We start from the raw sequence: 24,842 nt of genomic DNA, 5'->3' as shown, positions 1-24,842 counted from the left end.
TTCATGTGTGGGATTGTAGGACATGTAGTTTATTCACAATCCTAGAGCCACGTGTGGCCTTATCCTCCATTGGTAAAAATCTTGGAGGGATAAAGGGAAATTAAAAGAAAGTAAAATAACTTTTAGTATGATGTGGCATATATTAAAATAGCCATTTACTGCAAAAGATACTTGAACTGTTATTCCCTTCCTCCGGCGAAATTTCTATTGTCATTTAACGATGGTCCGTGTCCTCCTCTAAGAAGTGCATATCAGGCTGCTGTACACTGACAACACAGCAGCTCACACCTGGGGGGAATACAGCAGCTCACACCTGGGGGGAACACAGCAGCTCACACCTGGGGGGAACACAGCAGCTCACACCTGGGGGGAACACAGCAGCTCACACCTGGGGGGAACACAGCAGCTCACACCTGGGGGAACACAGCAGCTCACACTGGGGAGAACACAGCAGCTCACACTGGGGGGAACACAGCAGCTCACACTGGGGAGAACACAGCAGCTCACACCTGGGGGAACACAGCAGCTCACACTGGGGGAAACACAGCAGCTCACACCTGGGGGGAACACAGCAGCTCACACCGGGGGGAACACAGCAGCTCACACCTGGGGGAACACAGCAGCTCACACTGGAGGGAACACAGCAGCTCACACTGGAGGGAACACAGTAGCTCACACAGGAGAGAACACAGCAGCTCACACTGGGGAGAACACAGCAGCTCACACTCGAAGGGACACACACTGGAAGGACACCGCAGCTCACACCGGGGGGAACACAGCAGCTCACACCGGGGGGAACACAGCAGCTCACACCGGGGGGACACAGCAGCTCACACTGGGGGGAATACACAGCAGCTCACACCGGGGGGAACACAGCAGCTCACACCGGGGGGAACACAGCAGCTCACACTGGGGGGAACACAGGTACTCACACCTGGGGGAACACAGCAGCTCACACATGGGGGGAACACAGCAGCTCACACCGAGGGGAACACAGCAGCTCACACCAGTGTGGACCCAGGGGCTCACACCAGGGGCTCACACAGCAGCTCACACCCGGCAGAACATAGCAGCTCACACCGGGGGGGGGGGGAGCGGGGGGGAGCAGAGCAGCTCACACCGGGGGGGAACACAGCAGCTCACACTGGTGGGAACACAGCAGCTCACACCCGGCAGAACATAGCAGCTCACACCGGGGGGGGGGGGGGGAGGCGGGGGAGCAGAGCAGCTCACAACGGGGGGGAACACAGCAGCTTCCACTGGAAGAAGCACAGCATTTTTTTTAATGCATGATTAATCATATCCAAGTTATTTGATTTTGGGGTTTTTCTTGTGCATTTACCTCTAACCATTTATTTACATGAGGGACCCACTGTGTTAGTGATTGGTTTTAAGCAATGTTTTAAACACCTGTTTTTTGTTTGTTTTTTTGTTTTGTTTATATGATGGCCATCTCTATGCAGGCACTATGCATGGCAACGTATAAAGGGGTATTCCAATCACCATGACCTGTTTTTTGAAGTGTTCATGGTGGTAGGAATCTGGATGTGCCGTGTTTCAGCTTGACACACTGCAGATCCAGAGGTATTTCTAATTGTGTGCCGGGGGCTAGTTTCACACCCCCAGAACACATGACTTCGACAGCCAAGAACTCTACAAACCTTTTTTGTTTTTATTTAAATAATGACCTACTGGTGGTTAAAAATGTTGTAGTAAGGAACATTGCGTCTATGTAAATATAATATTATCAAAGGAAAATAATGAAATATAAAGCAATCGTGAAAAATTATTTAGAGATTTTTTTTTCTCTAGAACGGAGAATGAGCAGATCATGTCCAGTATTTATTTCCCGGCTAATATATGCTTCTCTAAATAAAATGCTTATCTCAAACCTGCTGGGTATTCATTGCCGGTTATGTCAGAGAGCAGGGGACGGCCAGGGCTCACTTTGTGGCATTGTTTTAAAACATTAGTTCATCAATCCCTATCTAATCCCTTACTCTTTGATAAAACGCTGTAAGAAGCTGTTAACAAGATGTTGCATTGTTTCTACCAGTATCTCTCTGAATCCCTGGCTCAGTCTGGGCTGTATAATGTCTTGATAAATAGCACTGTAATCACAATGCAGCACCTTGTCCAACCCACACAAACAGACAATTCTCTTCTATTGTACTGTAGGGGACAGTTTAATGCCCCTTGTTAATCTTCTTATTATACTCATTAGTGACTGTGTCTGGAAGAGGCCGTCTGTGAATTTGGGGCAGACCTAATGTGATAATTTGCTATTAATCCAAATGGGCTGTCTTACATTAAAGCAATGTTTCTTTCAACCTGGATTGGCTTATATTAAACCTGCTTTTTGTCTGGAAATTTCAGGTTCTCTTTTCAAGCTTGCATTGATTCGTGAGCTGTCACAGCGTTGTATTGTGGCTGCACGCGCACGTCCCTCCGCCGGCGTGTACAATCCTACGTAGAAATAAATGAAACCACTTTGTCTTATGACCTCTGCATTTGACTATGTTTCACTGGTTCTAAGCTTCTAGGTCAGCATGTAAATACAGTTGTTTCCCCTTGCTTTCTGAGCAGGTTCCTATTGGTTGGAACAGGCACGTCTTATTCATCAAACCAATAATGACTTATTTTACACATATTTCATGCAAAGCCAACGTCATGTGCGTTGTTAGACCGATAGACTGGCACAAGGTGCATAAAGATTTCTTCAAAAATCTTATTACATATGAATTTAAAAACATTTAAGAGTATATATTGGTTCTTATAATTTAACATTATGTTAAAATATTTACCGTAACAAATGTAAACCACTTCAGCTTAATGGGGTGGTTTGGCTGCATTCATGATGTCTGTCCAGTCTGACTGGTATGTGCATTGCTGAGACTGCAGAACCACTGCATTAAAAGGACACTACACTGCACAGAAAGTCACGGTTTAGTAGAAATACTCCCAATTTATTAGATTGGGGTTTATCTAAAACCCATTTGCAAAAGCTTTGCAAGCCCTCCCCTTCTAACTCCGCCCAGTCTTTCTGTGGCTGTCCAATCACAGACTTCCCAATGCAGCTCAATGAGAAGTCTTTGTAAGGCAGGAGCTCTGGGCAATTGCTGCCTATTAAGTTTAGCCTCATTTTGCTAAACAAATCAGGAAGTAACAGGACTGGTTGTCTGATTGACAGCAGTGGGTATAACAAGGTTAATTTATAAAAGTAGCAATTTCTAATGAAATCTGCACTTTATGTGTAAAGAAAGTGGCAATTCACAAAAAGTGCTTTTAACCCCTTAATGACACATGACATGTGGCACAGATCATGATTCCCTTTTATTCCAGAAGTTTGGTCCTTGAGGGGTTAAAGGACCACTATAGGAACCCAGACCACTTCAGCTCGATGAAGTGGTCTGGGTGCCAGGTCCCTCTAGGGTTAACCCTGCCTGCTGTAAACATAGCAGTTTCAGGAAAAACTGCTATGTTTACTTTAGGGTTAATCCAGCCTCTAGTGGCTGTCTCATTAACAGCCGCTAGAGGCGCTTGATTTTCACAGTGAGAAGACGCCAGCGTCCATCGGAAAGCATTGAGAAATGCTTTCCTATGGACTGATTGAATGCGCGTGTGGCTCTTGCCGGGCATGCGCATACAGCCGATGTGTGTGATTATGTGTGTATATGTTTGTGTTTGTGTGTGTGTGTCTGTATATGTTTGTGATTGTGTGTATAGGTTTGTGATTGTGTGTGCATATATATCTGTGGTTATGAGTGCATATGTGTATACATGAATATGTGTTTAGTAGATAGCTCCATAATTTGGTATCCTTAAATATGGCAATCCCACATAAGGATAACAAAAAAGGTAGTTATCTACTAAACAATTGAAATGTCAAAATTAAGAAAATGGCTTTTAAAGTTGTATTACTTATATACATTATCTATATTATATATTTGATGTGTGGCCCAAGACAATTGCTCTGCACTCAATGCGGTCCAGGGATGCCAAAATGTTGGACGTCCATGCTCTAGGCCAGGGGTAGGCAACCTTTTAGCAGCACTGTGCCGATATAGGATTGTGATGTCCCATAGCGTGCCGGTCCTATTTTTTAAAATTGAGGTCTGTATGCTACAGTATTTTGCTTTTGTTATTTTTACTGTAATTGCTTTGTATCGTTGTATTTGTGCGGATATGAGCTATTATATTGTATATGTTCAGGAGTAGTTTGTGGTATCGTGTATGATACATATGAATGTGGGCTGTGTATTGGGGCTGCTTGTGGAATTGTGTGTGTGGATGGATGTGTCACATTGTGTGTTTGGTAGTGTGTGTATGTGTGGGGTATTGCATGTGAGAGGCTGCATGTGGGGTTGTGTGCATGTATGTGGATTGTTAGCGGGTTACGTTTGTGCGGATTGTGTGTGGGCTGTTCGTATTATTTTTTATATGAGGGGAGGGTTATTGTGCATTTCTGTGTATATCTAGCAGTATGGGGTGGCTTCCCTAGGTTCCAGTGGAGACCAGGCTGGCCAGGTACAGGTGAAGGGCAGGAGCTGCAATATCCGCTGTGGGCTGCTCTACCACAGTGTGGATTTCTATTCACAAGTGCTGGGAGGAAGGGACCTGAGTTCACTTACTCTATGTGCTGCAATTCATTAATTGAGGATTGTCCTTTTCATATTAGCAGATATCTGAAGTTTCCTGGGACTCCTGATAGGCCAGAGCCTGCTTGGCTCTAGCAGCCTTGAGTGCCGTGGAAAGACACCTTGAGTGCCGTGCATGGCACTAGTGCCGTAGGTTGCCTACCCCTGCTCTAGGCTATGTTCTGCTGGGAAATCTTGGTTCCTGCCATTCAAGTGGATGTTATTTTTACACGTACAACCTATCTAGAGATTGTTGCAGAACACATACGCCATACATGGCAATGGTGTTCCCTGATGGCTGTGGCCTCTTCCAGCAGGATAATGCACTGCAAAGATTGTTCAGAAATGGTTTGAGGAACATGACAAAGCATTCAAGGTGTTGCCGTGGCCTCCAGATTTCAATCCGATTGAGCATCTATGGGATGTGCTGGAACAACAAATCCGATCCATGGAGGCCCCACCTCGCAACGTGCAGGACTTAAAGGATCTGCTACTAATGTCTTGATACCAGATACCACAGGACACGTTCAGAGGGCTTGTGGAGTCCGAGCACGAGGGGAATCTACACAATATTAGGCAGGGGGTTTTAATGCTGTGACTGATCAGTGTATATAATAAAAATAGTGTGTAAAACACTGGGTATGTGTAAGAAGAGAAAGGGATTAATATCAGTATTTATGTGCTGGTATTCGTATTGGTACTTTTTGTATATTTTACACTTTTAGTCACTGTTTTGATCTTTTGAATTCATATTCGCCCTTCAGGCACGGCTGGACTGCAGACACTTATCCCATGCCATCTCTAAACCAATCTAAATATTTATTATGAAGAAGACGAGGCCCGTGTGATAATCTATAGATAAGTGGCTATCACAAAGCCGGCGGTGCTCTGTGTATAACGGATTTCAGGTGTCCTCGGACCCGTGTTAAAGAGTTTCTTCCAGAAGGTAAACTGCAGACGATGCTGGGGGGGGGGGTCCTTTTCTCATCTGTGCTCAGAGAAGCATTGTGTGGAGCGGGCAGCGGTATTATTCACTTACAGGAATCTGCCATTTTAACATTGACAGATAGCTCGTCATCCCTCTGAGGCTCGCTCGTGTACAGACCATAAAGCATTGGGACAGCTTAAATATGGACCTGCTCAGCCCCCAGCCTGCCTGCGATCTGTCTTCCTGCCGCCAGCCCAGGTGCAGAGCCTGCTCCCACCAAATGAGCACGTTTAAAGCCACCTACATGCTCCAGTAAGTTTTGCTGCTTCTCAGTGTTAGCAGATGACCCTCCAGCATTAAAGGCGAATTTTCATGAAGTGCTTCATTCCTTAATGGCACATCACTTCCCATTAGAATACAGCAGCTTACTCATTCTATTCTGCATTATGGCAGGGCTGCCCTGAGGATTCGGATGCATACCCGGGAACTTTGCAAAAGATCTGATCCTTGGATTTGTCAAAATATTAACCCTCGAATAACCCAGCCCGGCAATAGCACAAAGTATGTTCTTTAGTAGCGGAACTCAGGTGATAGGGTGATAAAAGAAATGCTTTATTAAAGCATTAAGAGATACCTAGAATTCTGGATCACACAGCGTCTCTCCTTTATAACATCTTAACAGGAAAAATGAAAACAAGCGGAAAAACACGCGAACGATGCACCGCATGGTATTTACTGCCCAATTATGGGTAACACATAGACAGTACAATTAACGGCTGTTTGTAGTGAGAATCTGCCCACTCACTGCGAGACCATGGGAATCTGCCCACTCACTGCGAGACTATGGGAATCTACCCACTCACTGCGAGACCATGGGAATCTGCCCACTCACTGCAAGGCCATGGGAATCTGCCCACTCACTGCAAGACTATGGGAATCTGCCCACTCACTGTGAGACCATGGGAATCTGCCCACTCACTGCGAGCCCATGGGAATCTGCCCACTCACTGCGAGCCCATGGGAATCTGCCCACTCACTGCGAGCCCATGGGAATCTGCCCACTCACTGCAAGACCATGGGAATCTGCCCACTCACTGCAAGACCATGGGAATCTGCCCACTCACTGCGAGACTATGGGAATCTGCCCACTCACTGCAAGACTATGGGAATCTGCCCACTCACTGCAAGACTATGGGAATCTACCCACTCACTGCGAGACCATGGGAATCTGCCCACTCACTGCAAGACTATGGGAATCTGCCCACTCACTGCAAGACTATGGGAATCTACCCACTCACTGTGAGACCATGGGAATCTACCCACTCACTGCGAGACCATGGGAATCTGCCCACTCACTGCAAGGCCATGGGAATCTACACACTCACTGCAAGACTATGGGAATCTACCCACTCACTGCGAGACCATGGGAATCTGCCCACACACTGCAAGACCATGGGAATCTGCCCACTCACTGCAAGACTATGGGAATCTACCCACTCACTGCGAGACCATGGGAATCTGCCCACTCACTGCAAGGCCATGGGAATCTACACACTCACTGCAAGACTATGGGAATCTACCCACTCACTGCGAGACCATGGGAATCTGCCCACTCACTGCAAGGCCATGGGAATCTACACACTCACTGCAAGACTATGGGAATCTACCCACTCACTGCGAGACCATGAGAATCTGCCCACTCACTGCAAGACCATGGGAATCTGCCCACTCACTGAAAGACCATGGAAATCTACTCACTCACTGCAAGGCCGTGGGAATCTACACACTCACTGCGAGACCATGGGAATCTGCCCACTCACTGCGAGACTATGGGAATCTGCCCACTCACTGCGAGACTATGGGAATCTACCCACTCACTGCGAGACTATGGGAATCTGCCCACTCACTGCGAGACCATGGGAATCTGCCCACTCACTGCAAGGCCATGGGAATCTGCCCACTCACTGCAAGGCCATGGGAATCTGCCCACTCACTGCAAGGCCATGAGAATCTGCCCACTCACTGCAAGACCATGGGAATCTGCCCACTCACTGAAAGACCATGGAAATCTACTCACTCACTGCAAGGCCGTGGGAATCTACACACTCACTGCAAGGCCATGGGAATCTGCCCACTCACTGCGAGACCATGGGAATCTGCCCACTCACTGCGAGACTATGGGAATCTACCCACTCACTGCGAGACTATGGGAATCTGCCCACTCACTGCGAGACCATGGGAATCTGCCCACTCACTGCAAGGCCATGGGAATCTGCCCACTCACTGCAAGGCCATGGGAATCTGCCCACTCACTGCGAGACCATGGGAATCTGCCCACTCACTGCAAGACCATGGGAATCTACTCACTCACTGCAAGGCCATGGGAATCTGCCCACTCACTGCGAGACCATGGGAATCTGCCCACTCACTGCAAGACCATGGGAATCTACTCACTCACTGCAAGGCCATGGGAATCTGCCCACTCACTGTGAGACCATGGGAATCTGCCCATTCACTGCGAGACCATGGGAATCTGCCCACTCACTGCAAGGCCATGGGAATCTACACATTCACTGCAAGGCTATGGGAATCTGCCCACTCACTGAAAGACCATGGGAATCTACTCACTCACTGCAAGGCCGTGGGAATCTGCCCACTCACTGCGAGACCATGGGAATCTGCCCACTCACTGCAAGGCCATGGGAATCTACACACTCACTGCAAGGCCATGGGAATATGCCCACTCACTGCAAGGCCATGGGAATCTGCCCACTCACTGCGAGACCATGGGAATCTGCCCACTCACTGCAAGACCATGGGAATCTACTCACTCACTGCAAGGCCATGGGAATCTGCCCACTCACTGCGAGACCATGGGAATCTGCCCATTCACTGCGAGACCATGGGAATCTGCCCACTCACTGCAAGGCCATGGGAATCTACACACTCACTGCAAGGCTATGGGAATCTGCCCACTCACTGAAAGACCATGGGAATCTACTCATTCACTGCAAGGCCATGGGAATCTGCCCACTCACTGCGAGACCATGGGAATCTGCCCACTCACTGCAAGACCATGGGAATCTGCCCACTCACTGCAAGACCATGGGAATCTGCCCACTCACTGCAAGGCCATGGGAATCTGCCAACTCACTGCAAGGCCATGGGAATCTGCCCACTCACTGCAAGGCCATGGGAATCTGCCCACTCACTGCGAAACTATGAGAATGTGCCCACTCACTGCGAGACCATGGGAATCTGCCCACTCACTGCAAGGCCATGGGAATCTGCCCACTCACTGCAAGGCCATGGGAATCTGCCCACTCACTGCAAGGCCATGGGAATCTGCCCACTCACTGCAAGGCCATGGGAATCTGCCCACTCACTGCAAGGCCATGGGAATCTGCCCACTCACTGCAAGGCCATGGGAATCTGCCCACTCACTGCAAGGCCATGGGAATCTACACACTCACTGCAAGGCTATGGGAATCTGCCCACTCACTGAAAGACCATGGGAATCTACTCATTCACTGCAAGGCCATGGGAATCTGCCCACTCACTGCGAGACCATGGGAATCTGCCCACTCACTGCAAGACCATGGGAATCTGCCCACTCACTGCAAGACCATGGGAATCTGCCCACTCACTGCAAGACCATGGGAATCTGCCCACTCACTGCAAGGCCATGGGAATCTGCCAACTCACTGCAAGGCCATGGGAATCTGCCCACTCACTGCAAGGCCATGGGAATCTGCCCACTCACTGCAAGGCCATGGGAATCTGCCCACTCACTGCGAAACTATGAGAATGTGCCCACTCACTGCGAGACCATGGGAATCTGCCCACTCACTGCAAGGCCATGGGAATCTGACCACTCACTGCAAGGCCATGGGAATCTGCCCACTCACTGCAAGGCCATGGGAATCTGCCCACTCACTGCAAGGCCATGGGAATCTGCCCACTCATTGCAAGGCCATGGGAATCTGCCCACTCACTGCAAGGCCATGGGAATCTGCCCACTCACTGAAAGGCCATGGGAATCTACCCACTCTAGGCAAGACCATGGGAATCTGCCCACTCACTGCAAGGCTATGGGAATCTGCCCACTCACTGCGAGACCATGGGAATCTGCCCACTCACTGCAAGACCATGGGAATCTGCCCATTCACTGCAAGACCATAGGAATCTGCCCACTCACTGCGAGACCATGGAAATGTGCCCAGAGTCTTTGAATTCACAGTGGCAATCTGTTGGTTCACTGTTATAACCTGTCTTAAGAAGTCACTCATGGAGTCTACTTCCTGCCCAGTAAGTATGTGTTTGGGTCCACAGAGGGACAAGGTGTAAGTGGGGATGTGCTGGTGATAGAATGATTGGTGGAGTTAGGGAATGTATTGTGTGACAAGGCACCCTCCTAGACAGCAAACCAGAGCTGGCCATGTGGACCGGGCGGCTGAGGACCACTATAACCGTAGAATTGCAGTGCCTTAGCCTCACATAGCTAAAGTGAAAAATCCTGTACAGTCTAGAGGCTTGAGACCACCCATTTACAATGACACTCTAAACATTCACAAGATTAAAGTAGAAAACATTAAAAAAAAGTGATTTATGACAATGCAATGCAAATAGCAAAATATAGACCAAAGTATCCGAGCCAGAAACATTATCTAAACCAGGTAAATGGCCAAAATTACACAGTATAATTAAATCAGACCTGACAAGTCGCCCAGCACAGCCACGTGACTCTCCACCTCCTGATCACCTGACATCAGCTCTGTCACCTCGTGTTGGGAAAATAAACCATGCATTGCACTTTCACCCCATAACGTGAATGGACAGCCCAGACCGGGATATCTGGATGACAACCTCTGAACGAGCACTTTGCCCGTAATGCTGATTATGCTATGGACACACCACTCGCCTGATTTAATAATGCCAAAATTGACCATTTTTTTAAAGATGATCGAATTCCAAAATTATCACCAAATTAGCCAATCTTGAAACCCAGCTGAAAATATTTCTAATTTGGCTATTTTGGGCCAAAATATGGAATTCCCTTTGCCAGTTCTTTACAAATCTCATTTAAGTGAACGCCACAGACTATAATTTCTCCTCATTTTAATGTCTAGATACCAAACAATGTGTGTTTTGCTAAAAATCCTTATATCTCATAACGCACGGCTGCAGGATTGTCTCCATGTTGTTTGTCGGAGCAATACGTAGTATCCGTGAGCAGCGAAACCATCACTTCTCACCGTCTCAGGCTTCCACTCAATGTATTTCTTATTTTATGGGCACATTTTTCTTGTCAGACTGACAGACCTGCTAAGTAGATTTCTTCCTCATACACAGACAGATTATCACATTACCTCAATGTCCTACATAAACATATTACTTTATATTCAATAGGCCTAATGATTATAAACTGCCGCCCGCATTTTTCTTTAGGTTATGCCTTGCTATCGGCTATTTTTTTTTTCTCCTTTAGATTGGAATAAAGGTGAAAATTAAGATTTGTAGTGGAAAAGCTCTGACCCCATCTTCTCCCAGCATCTCACCATAGCAGATGGACTCTACTGAAAAATCAATGAGTTTATTGTAGGAATATTGTTTATTGATAATGTAATATTACGGCAGAATTGATTTAGACTCGTTCTATGAAAGACTGGGTCAGCTCAGGGTTATAGAAAAATAATAGAAAGCCATTCTTTTATTGGTATTTTTGGATACCAAATGGTGTGAATGTTGGGGGGGGGGGGGTAATTTTATTTCTTCTCAATGTATTTTCTATGCAAGACTAATATTTTTATGCGCTATAAACGTAATATCTGTTTATATCACCTAGAGTTGAGATGAAATGTAAGATCATCTGAATAAATGTTTTTTTGTGGAGGCTATATGAGTGACTTTAGCATTTAGAAATCTCCCAGACGGCTGATAAAATAATATTTAAAATTACACGGATTCTTGTAAAAATGTCACAATATGGCATAAAAGATGATGTGACAGTGTCTGCATGCGTTCGACCAAGAAACGTATTCTAGACGACACAAACAACGTTTTAAATCGTGTAAAGAATTGCTTGCCATTTTATTCATTTTCTATTTCTCTGATTGTGATGTTGTATATTCACTGTGTTACACAGATAGTACGATAGTACAATAGTACTTAGTTTGTCTTTCTACGTAGCTCAGGTGTGCAGACTGGGGGTGAGTTAAAGCCTTCCCAGAGTTTTAAATATAATGTTCATTTCTCCCCTATATTTAACAAATAAGGCGTGAGAAATAGAATCCAATGTACAAATTCGCTTCCATCTTGGCTCCCTGTCAATAAATTGTTATAAACATCATTTTACGCTTGTCAATCATCACAGAGTGAGCAGCGTGCGCCGGCCAATTGGATTGTGACATCAACTGCTAAATCTAATAAACACCTAAAAACAACAAAAACAAATTGTAGGTGATTTTCTATGTTTTATTTAACGGTGACAATTCCTCTATGAATACAATGTATTCTAAAGAAGCCTCTCTACATTATAAACATTCTGGCTGTTCATGAAGTAAGTTACATCACACTCATGTGTGCTATCTGGTGTCCCACAATGCATCTGTCCATATTGCCCAAGGTGGCTTGGGCTGCTACAATGTCACTCTATGTTGTCTCTTTATATTGTCTGTCTTTGGCTAAGAGCGATAGGCGCTGCAGTCTATTACCAGCTGAATGGCTGTAGTTTCCTAACTCCGGCCTACACGGAGAGGGTTTGTGAGTATTTGCCTTACAAATTGTTATTGAATAATTCCCCAAACACTCATCTAACACTAGTGTTTTGCGTAGTTTTCTCTCTTTTTTGCCTCCGAGTTTTTGTTTTTGATTAGAGTTTATAAAATCTCTTGTCTGCGATCCCCTGAGCCCAGCCTGTAATGCATTATTAAATCAGTCGGAGCGGATTACATGGTAAAATCAATGAGAAGCTGTAATTGCATATTAGCACCGTGTTCTTCCATTCTTGTTGTTTGATATTTTTAATCCTTATCGGGTATTTTTGTTCTGAATTTGTTTCTAATAATTATCAGTAAGTTTGCCTAGCGTTTATTGGAAGTGATTCAGCCATAATGTGCTTGACTTTGGTACATTTTGATTAGAATCTGCACTGAATCATGTGAATGACCATAGTTGTCCTGGTGTGATAGTGAACCAAGAATCAGACACAATTTCCTAAGTATTCCTAGTTAGGAGGAGCCCAACGGGGGGCCAGGTATGAGGCAAACCGTTACTAAACTGCTTGCCTTATTACCAGGAAGCAAGGCCAGGGTACACTTTGTATCTCAGGCAGCTGTAATTGTTATGATGCTTAATAAAAGTTTATTAGAATCCTGAGAACGGACAGCAGTTTAAACCTTGTTCTTTAGTGTGTCCCCGTTCCAACGTCATACACGTTTAAGCTAGCGTGTGCCATTACAGAGAGAACCTTAACATTTAATGCTGATCCCACACACAGTCTAGATCCAAAATGCAGAGGGAATGCGGCAACACCAGACACTCATAGTCTTCATTGGTTAGTTTTTTAACTTAGGGAGATCATAGTCATATAATTAAAGTAGCCAATATCAAGAGTTTATGAGTTGTTCTCCCCTGTACTAAACAGTTACTGACAGCTCAGATTTAGGATCAACTCACTGTAAGAGAAACTCCTTTATTTAATGTTGCTACTCAGTTTGCACCTTACTGCTGATTACTGTTAAGTTATATAATATCCTGCTATTATCGCTCATATCATCATCACATGTTTCTGTCTCAATTATAAAACTACGATCCTTAAATACCAAAATAGAATTCTTATTGTTTTTTTTTAATGAGTTTCTGAACAATTTCCTTCACCACTCTGAGCCGGATCTGGACATAAATTCATATTTTTAACTCAGATGTAGTTAACAATTCCTCAGGGTTCCAGGAATACGGAATGCAAAACTGTCATATGTGTGATTGGTCTGGACACATGAGTGAAGCCAAGTCCTCTCCTCTTTCACCCACAGATACTTACCTTACAGGGTCCACCCATCAACAATGCCAGGATAGACAGTTAGCCATTGATCCCAGCAGACAGTGGTATCAGAGGATAATTATGAGAATTACTGAGGTTTGTATAAAGGATTAATTATCACACATATTAACAGTATTTCATAGATTGCTGTATGGAGTAGGTGCGGTGGATGCTACCTCAGAAGCTGCGGTGTGAGTGGCAAAGTCCATTTTGGATTGGTGTTAGATGATAAGTCCGGGACACACAGGCGCCTGAGATGGAAATTTGGCCTTGGTGAAGATGCTTATTGAAAACATGTCACCTGTAATCCTATTAGTTCAATAAACTCTCCGACAGGAACCCAAGTTAGGTGTGTGGCATTAGTCTGACAATCCATTATGACATTTTAAAATAAGTGCAGCATATCATTCCTTAGTTGTAATTTTATATTTAAAAATAAAAAAATTATATTTAAAAAATAGTTTGTCCATATCTAGACCTCGAGAGCCACTGACCATCAGCCATGATGTCTGTGAGTGATCCACTAACATTTCCTGAAATTGGAGTTTGATCGCATCCGACAAGCTTGGCTTCACCCGTAAATGCAGCAGCTCTCTGGGATAAGGTTTTAAACCCGAACTGGTGGATGCTGAGGATTTAATATTATCCTTATGTTTTATCCTTATTGTCACACTGCAATAAATTAAAACACAGGACGATTTTATTTGTGCGCCAGATGAGGCCTGTGATAGTGTAGCGTTTCTGGTGTCTATTGCCTGTCATTGCGATCTTTTTAATGTAAATGCTACCTTTTCAAAGAAACACTAAGTAACGCCTCGAGATGCTGTCAATCAGACGCCCAGTAGGGGCCGTTCTACCTATGTTCAGCGTCTCCACACTCTGCATGTTTGTATTCCCAACTCTTTAGTGTGAGTTACTGGTTGTCTGAGGATGCAACTCCCACAACTCACGCACAGTACGTTTATATCGTGTTATCACAGATGATCTCACTGTTGTCTACAGTTGGCCTTTATGTTACAGGGGTCTGTATGCAAAATGTATTTATCACGTGATTTAATTATTGCTGACACAGAACAGATAGAATATAAAAAGCCACAATCACACAATCATTTGCTATTTGTAAATGTGTCAAAGCTAATTCTTAGCTCACAAGAGTCATCCACGTATTTAATTATAGCGTCTTGATATGAAAACGTTTGAATCACCTGTGAGTCTTGGAACAAATGTTTGTGTGTTTTAGCTTCATGATAAATAATAGTTCTCTTGTTATAGTTCTATGTTGTAGTAACGATACAGTTTGTGTTTATTTTATAAACATTGCGTTTTATTCGATAACGCTAGCTATCGACCAGCTGAGTGTCATGATCTGACAGTTCACGGTGGTCTGTTGTCTGAGTGCCGTCTTCCATCCCTGCAGGTCAAAGAGCGAGGATGAGTAGGTGTAATCCTTCAGCCAGTGTTAATCCCTGACACTCACTTACGTGAGAAAGTCAGATTTGCAGTCTGGCTCCTTTCAATATTCTTTCCTGCGTCCTTGAAATAACTTTTTAGAAACTGCAATTTACACATCACCGTTACAAAACGGACAAGCATGTTTGGCATTATGACTTGGGATTATCGTAGTGAACACCGAACACATTGTTTCAACGTCCTTGGCTTTTAGTTTGTTGTTACAAGGGTAAAAGGATTGACATTTAAACCACACTTATATGTAGGGGATATCAAAAATATTTCCATCCCTGATACGTGATACGTTTGTAAATGTCAAATATCTATGGATACCTGCCAAGTAAAAACTGTTAAAAAATCAAATACTTTTTTGTGGTGTCAGGGCACGTGTCGTTAGTGGGCATGAATCTGTTCTGACAGCCAACAGCTAATTTTGTCACTCCTATATTCTGTCAGCTGAGCCCATGGAGTGTACTCCATAACTTACTTATAACTTAGATCTGTAACTTAAGGGCTGTTTAGAAAGGTCTTGCAAGGTAGATAAGGCTAGGTTACAGTGAGGTGTAGGATAAGGGGGTGCCGTCCATCACAAGGAGTTAAGGAATGTACGGTTAAGGTTAGAATTGAAATTGCAGCTAGATTTAGGGACTCAAAACTGCATGGGAGCGGCCATGTTTCATACCTACCTCTTGCTGTCACGATTTACATTTGCACTTTTCTTTGTTCTGTTTTCTCCCAAGATATTGGATCTCTTTGTGAGCAGTTACCTATGTAACTCCCCGAATGATGCTAAGGAGATAAAAGACACATTTTAGAGTCACACAGAGCCCACGTTACAGGGTTCAGCAGTTACCATGTTCTTCATTACCGCTCTGCACTGTGACATCAGACTAGCTTAGAGGGCAGAAGGCTGTTTACAAACGCCCTCTGCTAGGGAGACTTTAAATCTTCCCCTTGTATTTGCCATTTAACGTAGAGCCGCGTGTTGCTGAAGGCCATGAAGATGTGCCTATTAGGAAGAGTTAATGCTAGGCAGACCCTCTATCTCTTTAGCAAGGCCCTGCAGCCATGGATTCCTTCTCTGTGTAATGGGAACTGGCCGCTGTCAGTGCAGAGAGATGATCCCAGGAACTGCGCAGTCCAATTCATTGCTAAGTTATTGGGGACATAACCCTGTCCATTAGCTAAAAATTACTGAAATTACTTCTCGGCCTGTTCTGAGAGCTGTGGGGCTGTGTCATATGCGAAAATTTAACTAGACCTGCCATGCATTGCCCCAGGGCAAGGGACAGAGCTCTAAGTTTAATTAAAAGTGTTTTTTTTCTGTAGGTGACCTTAACTTCACGCTTCTACCAGATTGTCCTCGTTATCCCTGCTGTCACACTCACGTGCTCCGTGACACGCTTTCATGCTTATATATACAATTGCTTTAATGTGACTCCTGCCTCTTATCATCGCATAATAAGTTGGTGTATTTACAGGCATGTTTGGTAACGCGTATTTGTGCTGGCTTTTATAGTGGGGTAAATTGTGCAATCGGAGCAGTCTAAATTAATGAAATAACATAATTATTGTAGTTTACTTTTGATCATTGGACTGTGACTGCATATCCATTAATATGCTGGCTGGTAAGGAACAAAAGACAATCCCGTCCCTGTGACCTGTGTTAGAGCCCAAACAGAGGTTTAATAATGGAGATTTTGCCTGTGCCATAACAGATGGGGTGAAGGATCAGCGAGCATAAATCTGTGCCACAGGGGTTACAGATCACTTTCTTTGTTGCACTAGAATCACATGTTGCACGTGTACGTTCCTTCTTCCACCTCTAGGGGACATTGCGGCAGGAAGACAGCTAAATGCAGCAAAGGGGAGATCCACATAAAATATCTGCGCGAGTGGCCCTCAACACCATATCATTACGGTGTATGCAAAACTCTCCATTATTATCTAATCATTTCATTGCATTTTATGCATTGCATTATTATACTGGTAACTTTGTAACTTTGTTATGTCTGTGCTACACTACTGGGGATTGTGACATCACTGGCAAGCTCTGCATAGCGTGACCAGGTGTGGTGGCACCTTGAGTGCGTGCTGATTTCTTTCTATGTATTTTATGTGACTGCTAACATTATTAGGAAATGTATGTACTCATTGGATCTGCGTTCTTATTATTGGTACTTGCGGTTAGTATGGATACAATAATGGTGGCGTGTAATGGAATCACATGTGTCAGGGTATAATTACAGCACTAGATTTTAACACATACAAATGGAGTACTAGAATCGATTTTCCCCTACTTCTCTCTTGCTCCGGTCCTATACGGCAAACTTGTTTTCTTACAGTTTAAGCCACCCGTTGTACAGGGCTTCTGAATAGGTTGGTGCTTTATAAATTCTGCTATTCCCATTGATGTGGACTACAGCTCCCATGATGCTCAGCCAGCCTGATCAGGGCCCTGCCAGATCCCAGAGAAAGGGCCAGCGGTACGTGCCTCCCATCCCTGGCAGATTCTGCCCAAATCCTAGTCTTAGCCGCCTCTCTTTGCTCTCAAACAGAACTTGTGTCTCCTAGACAGTGAAATATGGCCACAATTAGCCCAGATACAGTTCAATTATGATAAACAGCGCTCGCACCCTTTAAGCCGTGATTAAAAGGCCTCCCCTTTGATAGAGAGACCTAATTTCACATTATTACCGCCTGTGCTTGATTATAAAGCACTCTGCAGGTTTACACCGAGAGATGGATGTTGAGTCTTCTTTATCATTTACACATCAGTAGGAATACAGCCTCCTCTACCCCTGAACATTCATTTTCATTTTTTTCCCTCTGTCCTATCTTCAATCTCTACATGCCCCCCCCCCCCCTTACCTCTCCCTCCCCAGGTCCACATCTCAGACAGCCTCTCTCCCTCCACGACCATGGCACTGCCTCAGCGCCTGCCACACACAAGTTGGCAAAGTCACCCTTACGGTAACAGTTTGATAAATGGCCGTGGTGTAATGAAATGGAGACATCAAGGCGTGGGGGCGAGGAAGAAAAAGCGGTAATCCGACAGAACGCAGCTGTCCTAAAACAGAGGGGAGAGGGAAGAAGGATGGACGAGTCTGCTGTGTTCTGTCATGGGAGAAATTACACATTTACTTTAGCTTTTTCTTAAGGAGACGGTCCCCATAGATCAAAACATGGATTTACAAGCCAATTTCCAACATGAAATATAGACAGCAGGAATCAATTTAAAGTCCAGGTTCTATTTCAGACGAAGCTGGCCGTCCTTCCTGCTTTGGTGAATAATAGTTCCTCTTCTCTTCCTTTTCATTTACCCCCCTCCACGGGGACCTGCGTTTTCCCGACAGCAAATACAGGCATTAGTCACCTTTTGGGGGAGATTTAAGCTTATTATCTGTCATAACCCTGTAAGGGTTAACATTTTATATAGGTGTTTAGCTTTTACCTGTCTATAAATGTCTGTTATAGTGAAAAAAATGAACACAGCATTATTAAAGCTTAACCCTTTCTTGAAACATAAGATGCCAGAACAGTCATGATATTTGCCTAACTTCTTGTTACAAAGAGATTAAAAAACCTAAACAGAACAACCAAACAGGACGGTGTAGTACTTCTTAGGAAATAAACCATTACTCCAAGCACCATAACCACTTCAGTGGTTTGAAGTGGTTATGGTGCCTGCAGTCTGTATGTGTATTGTTTTGCTAAGTTTAGTCGGTTTGCTGCCGGGGATGTAACAAGAGTTCCATGCTTGCAAATGTCAATTCTGTGCATATTTATATGCACAGGAAAGAATTCTTTGGCTGAGAGTCGTCAGCCTTGGTGGTTCTGGCGTAGTGGACTTGTTAAATACCCCTCCTTTCCCCCCTCCCCCCAGGATTTTTTCCCAAGTCCCCAACTGGTAAGTATGTCTGTTAATTTCTTTATGTAAAGTAAACCCACACATTCATTAAAAGGTATCGGTTAGAGCACGTTACTGATCTCTCAGCCCTGTTTAGAGGTCAGCGTCCACATGTGAATTACGACACGGCAGACTAGAGACAAAGAGAGAAAAAAAGGTCGCCGTTAACATATCCTAATAAAAGCTAAACGTATTAAGCTCACAGAAACACAGGAAAAGTGAATAGCGAAGGCTTTCTGGTGCTGTGGGAATGGGTCACAATAGGGAAATCAGTGTAAAAACAAATAATCCAGGACACAGGGGAGGTAAAACTTAGATTAAAATAATAAAAGGCATATCTGACGCGTTTCGTCCAGCTCTCGTGTTGGAGCTGCTGCGTTTGTTCAGCTGATTTTTACTGTTATTCCTTGCGACTGGAGCAATGCTAAATAATTTGGGAATTTCATAAACAACAGGGAACTGTTGCAGTTGGCAGAGGGGCAACAAAATTAAAGTGTCTGAGCCGGTAGCTCCAATAACAAATCACAACACATTATGTTTTGTAAGAATGAAATCATTGTCTTGTTTACCCATTGAGATAACCCCATGTTATTAATGAATGCGTTAGCTCATGCAGAATTAATAAACACAAATATGTCTTTGAAGTTGATACATCTGCTTTAAATCTCTTGCTTTGCCGCGGTCAGCAGGCACTCATCCTAGACTGGAACACTCTTCAGCCTTTTCACTTGTTTTCAGTGGGAGCAGAGCATGTTCCTTATACCCCTGCTCAGTGCTGATATGTCTTCAGAACATGGCTATTCGATATGTGGCTATTCAGTATGCCATGAGAAAGAATCACGTGCCAGTGTTTGAACAGGGTACAGTATCACCACATTCCTGGCACGCTAAGCTGCCAAATGTAGTGATATTATATAATATGTAGAGGTTCAGGTTTAATGGGCTTAGGTATAGACATGCAAAATTGTGGAACTGAAAATGCATAATGGGAAATGTAGTCTATGAACAATTGCAGTTCCCAAGATCAACCATCATTGTTGTAATGCAATGTCTGTGAGAGTGTAACCGCAAAATGTAAAGAAAAGTCTGTGACATACAGGAGAATTCCTAGGGGGTAATAGATTGTCTGTTTCCTCTGCGTTCTTACTTGGATTTTTCCTGGTTTCCTTACAGGCCTGTGCAGTTCCCTTGTCTGTAACTGACATCTTGTCCTCTGTGACACCGATATTAACTGTATTCTGTGTTTCTTGTTTTTCAGATGATTGCAGGAACATTGCTAACATCATGAAGACCCTAGCTCACCGAGGCTTCATCTTCAAGCAGACTTCCAGACGCATCTGATGCATTCGGGGAGTGGGCTGCGGGGTGGTAGTGGGGCAGGAGGCTGCATGTAGCGCTTCCCTTACCGTGTTTTAACATGGGAGGACCGACAGGATACAGGACTCAAGTTGGAGGGGCACAACAGCTTGATTGTCATGGACTAAGTACCAGTTTCAGGAAAGAGCCAGTGCTGTATATATATCCACCACAGAAATCTGTTACATACCTGTGTCAATTTCCCCGCCACGCCACCTCTCTCTTGTCTACCTCCTAAATGATATAAACCCCATACATCCCACATGCTCTCTCCACCTGGGTCATCATGGCTTTGGAGCTTAAGAAATGCTGAATGAGGTGCGAAGAACATGTGAAATAGAATTGGAACCTGGCTTCAGAATTTCTGAAAAGACACAGTTTACCCAGTAAAACATGAAGCTCACATTGGCCAACGTGTATTAAATAAACAAAAGTGTAGTCCAGTAGGCTGGAAAATAAAATGCAGTTGTAGATTTTATACCCAATTTCAACCAATAGCCATAATAATTTGGAAAAGGAAGATCCGGTGTATCAAGCCTGACTCACATGTAACGGAGCATTTCCTGCTCACATGTAACGGAACGTTTTCTGCTCTCATGCAATGGAGCGTTTCTTGCTCACATGTAACTTAGCGTTTCCTGCTCTCGGTGAGCATTTTAAACACTTCCTGGCAGCATGCATAGTTCAGCTGCCATGTAGTATTATTGATGCCTACGTAGTGAAATACTGTGAACCAATAAGTAACATTTTACTTTCTCATGTTTCCGATTTGAGACAAACGAATAACATTATGTGAGAGCTTGTTTATAACAAAAGGTGCCCTTTGTTTGAGTGCTGTGCAAAGAGTCCCTTGCTTTCTTCTTATAAGTTACCTCCCCCACCCAGAGACAAGCAATCGCTCAAAGCACTGGCCTTGCAGAGATATCGCATTGAGCTGCATTGAGAAGTCTGTGATTGGACAGCCACAGAAAGTCTGGGCTGGGAAGAAGGGGAGGGCTTACAAACACTGCAGATATGAAAGCTGTAGCTTCTGCAAGCTATTTTTAGATATAACCCAAATGTAAAATTGTATAATTGAATGCATGTATGTGTTCATTGTGGGTATATCTACTAAGCAGTGATTTTTATTTTTTGTATTTTGTCAGTGGCGAGTCTTTTTAAAGCGACACCACAAGTACTCTAACAGTTTGTTTCTTGCATAGTCTAGCTTAATTTGTCAGAAAGTCAAACAGGTAGGAAAATCTCCAATGGATCAAAGGGAGAACTCCGTTTAATGTCTTAACTATAATAACTAGAACTGGTCATCAAAGTAAGAATGGCTGTCTAACATCTAAAACTTAAAAGACTGCCTTTTCAGACTTAAATAGCAATGAGCTTGAACCATTCAGTGTGTACAAAAGGGACACTTTATGTACCATAATAACTTATGCTCGGGTTACTGAGTAAAAAACAACCTGTCCCTGTCTCCCCATACATGGTGTATTGTAACTACAGCTATAAAGTTATGGTTTATGGAGGTCCCCTGTCTCCCCGTACACAGTGTATTATAACTGCAGCTATAAGGTTATGGTGTAAGGAGGTCCCCTGTCTCCCCGCACACAGTGTATTATAACTGCAGCTATAAGGTTATGGTGTAAGGAGGTCCCCTGTCTCCCCGTACACAGTGTATTATAACTGCAGCTATAAGGTTATGGTGTAAGGAGGTCCCCTGTCTCCCCGTACACAGTGTATTATAACTGCAGCTATAAGGTTATGGTGTAAGGAGGTCCCCTGTCTCCCCACACACAGTGTATTATAACTGCAGCTATAAGGTTATGGTGTAAGGAGGTCCCCTGTCTCCCTGCACACAGTGTATTATAACTGCAGCTATAAGGTTATGGTGTAAGGAGGTTCCCTGTCTCCCTGCACACAGTGCATTATAACTTCAGCTATAAGGTTATGGTGTAAGGAGGTTCCCTGTCTCCCTGCACACAGTGTATTATAACTGCAGCTATAAGGTTATGGTGTAAGGAGGTCCCTTATCTCCCCGCACACAGTGTATTATAACTGCAGCTATAAGGTTATGGTGTAAGGAGGCCCCCTGTCTCCCCGCACACAGTGCATTATAACTGCAGCTATAAGGTTATGGTGTAAGGAGGTCCCCTGTCTCCCCGCACACAGTGTATTATAACTGCAGCTATAAGGTTATGGTGTAAGGAGGTCCCCTGTCTCCCCGCACACAGTGTATTATAACTGCAGCTATAAGGTTATGGTGTAAGGAGGTCCCCTGTCTCCCTGCACACAGTGTATTATAACTGCAGCTATAAGGTTATGGTGTAAGGAGGTCCCCTGTCTCCCTGCGCACCGTAGTAAACTGACTGAACTGCAACTCTTGGAATACCCTGCTTTATCTATCTATCTCTGCTGTGCAGGGATTTGTGAGATAAGTTCAGGGGTGCTATCGAACATTATGGGAGCATTTGGACCGGCTGAGTCACTTCCTGGTTTGGTGAGGGCTTTATTGCAAACACAGGAACCTCAGATGTATGTATGTTTTTGCATATGTTTTTATGCTTTATCAATAATGTAATAAGGAATGAAGGACTAATCTTCGTCTGGTTTGCACCATTAATGTAAATGGTCAGAGAGGAGAAAAGAGCACATGTTCCTATTACTTAAAGGGTGACTCCAACCATGACCACTTCTGCTTTTAGTAGTGGTCATAATGGTAGGAATATATATGGTGGTAGGAATATATATGTGCAGAATTTCTGCTTGAAACAATGCACATTGCATCCAATCTGTTGATATGTGCAGGGGGTGGGAGGGGGGGAAATAAATTCTGTGCAATACAATATGTCCTCTGTCCAAATCCTCCCTCGTGCACTCTGAGCTTAATGAACTGCGCATGGGCGGCTGTGACAACGAACAAGACATGGAATCCATCGAGGGGAGCTTTGCCCGTCTTTGGAATCCAGGTTAGTTTTTCTTTAATTTATAGGTTTGTTGGGGGTGGTGGTTAATGAATAATGCCCAATAGTGCATTACTACTTTAAATTCTATAATTTACAACCGGATGGAGTAAACCTTCAATAGCAAATCTCTGTGAATGCAACAAAGTGTTGCATCCAATCTGTTGTGTCACAATATTGTGCTTTACCGGTGGTGGTGCGATAATTGATAATCAATGGGAAAGGTTCATTGCTGGATCTAAAATTATCCATGATTATATTATGTGGTTAAATCATTTTTTGCCAAAAGATCATACAACTAAACCCATTCTATATACTCTCCCTGCGTATTTAATATCCTATCTTTATCTCAGATGATGTTTACTAGACGGAAGGCCATTATAATATCATCTCCTAACACATGTAATGAGATTAGTACCACTAGTCCCAACGGGAGGGTACGGCAAGTTCGGGCCTCAGGTGAAATACGGACACTCTGCTAGACCACTCCTGCCCACTATTATTGACTGACCCAACTGATTACACCACCCATACGACATGGCAGGGTTTGCGCATATGGTGCACGGTCATAGGAAATGAGACTCAATTGAAACCTACTCTTTCCCAATACTGTAATGAGATTAGTACACATCATGGAATGGGCAGGGTTAAAATGTGCCGTGTGTTCGTCATCTGATGTTAAATTAGGATATCGAAAAGCCATTATGTAGTGAAGCGACTGAGCTGGGATATCTTTTGGCAAAACTATTAGCGCTATGATACGTATTATGTGGGAGATTCAGTAAGTGCTCCAGGCAGTGTGGCCCTTTCCTGTTGGTTAATATTTATTATAAAAGTTAGAGAAAGTAATTCTGCCCAACTGAATTTAGCTATGAATAAATGTATGACATTTTACTTATTTCCATTTTAACACTTGACATGCCGTAGTAGCCATGGCATGTAAATCAGATTCCAATGTCGTAATGTTTTAGTTATCCGGCTACTAAAGATCCATTGGCACCCATTGCTCAGCATTCGGAATGATACTGACTAACACAAGGAGTGAAATTAACGTTACTTTGTCTCATATCAGGAACGTGTATTTGTGATTATTTTATAACTGTATGGCAGATTACATTTTAACAGTATTACACTATTTTAACATCTTTTTTTCTCCTGTTTGCGTTATATTACATAAACATATGTAAAATCTATTGACGGCCCTAGGACTAAATTTTCTGGCGCATACTTTGGAGCATTTGAAAGAAACCGATGGATCTACAATTGGATTTGACATTCTGTTTTATTGGACTAGACATTTCGATACCTAAAACATGTTGGCCATTGTGTGAGCTTATTTTTTATTTTTTTTGCATTGTAAAGGCTGCCACATTTGTCCCTCCCCTTTGGCGCAGTATTAGCTTTCCATTTTTCTGTCTTGAGCCACTTGTATTAATCTTTAATTTGTTGTGTTACAAGTAGCTCAGTTGTGCAAACACTTCCAATCACTTTACCTTTCAGAAGATAACAATCTGAGGTTTACTGGGGAGCTCTGAAGGCAGACAGGTAGTAGAGTAATTGGATTATGTTG

General features: G+C 43.9%; 1 protein-coding gene across 1 annotated transcript in view; it reads left to right on the top strand.

The window, feature by feature from the left end:
- The window catches only part of ERI3 (ERI1 exoribonuclease family member 3), a 262,591-nt gene extending 240,599 nt beyond the window's left edge, over positions 1-21,992 (top strand). Inside the window, exon 9 of the mRNA XM_063428007.1 lies at positions 20,224-21,992. Coding sequence (XP_063284077.1) covers positions 20,224-20,306 — 83 coding nt within the window. The 3' untranslated portion in view covers positions 20,307-21,992. The remainder of the gene's footprint in view (positions 1-20,223) is intronic.
- Positions 21,993-24,842: the final 2,850 nt, after the last annotated feature.

Source organism: Pelobates fuscus, chromosome 7, assembly GCF_036172605.1.
Source record: "Pelobates fuscus isolate aPelFus1 chromosome 7, aPelFus1.pri, whole genome shotgun sequence".
NCBI lineage: Eukaryota > Metazoa > Chordata > Amphibia > Anura > Pelobatidae > Pelobates > Pelobates fuscus.
Note: the sequence above shows the minus strand (reverse complement) of the source record. Positions and strands in the feature narration are given on the sequence as shown.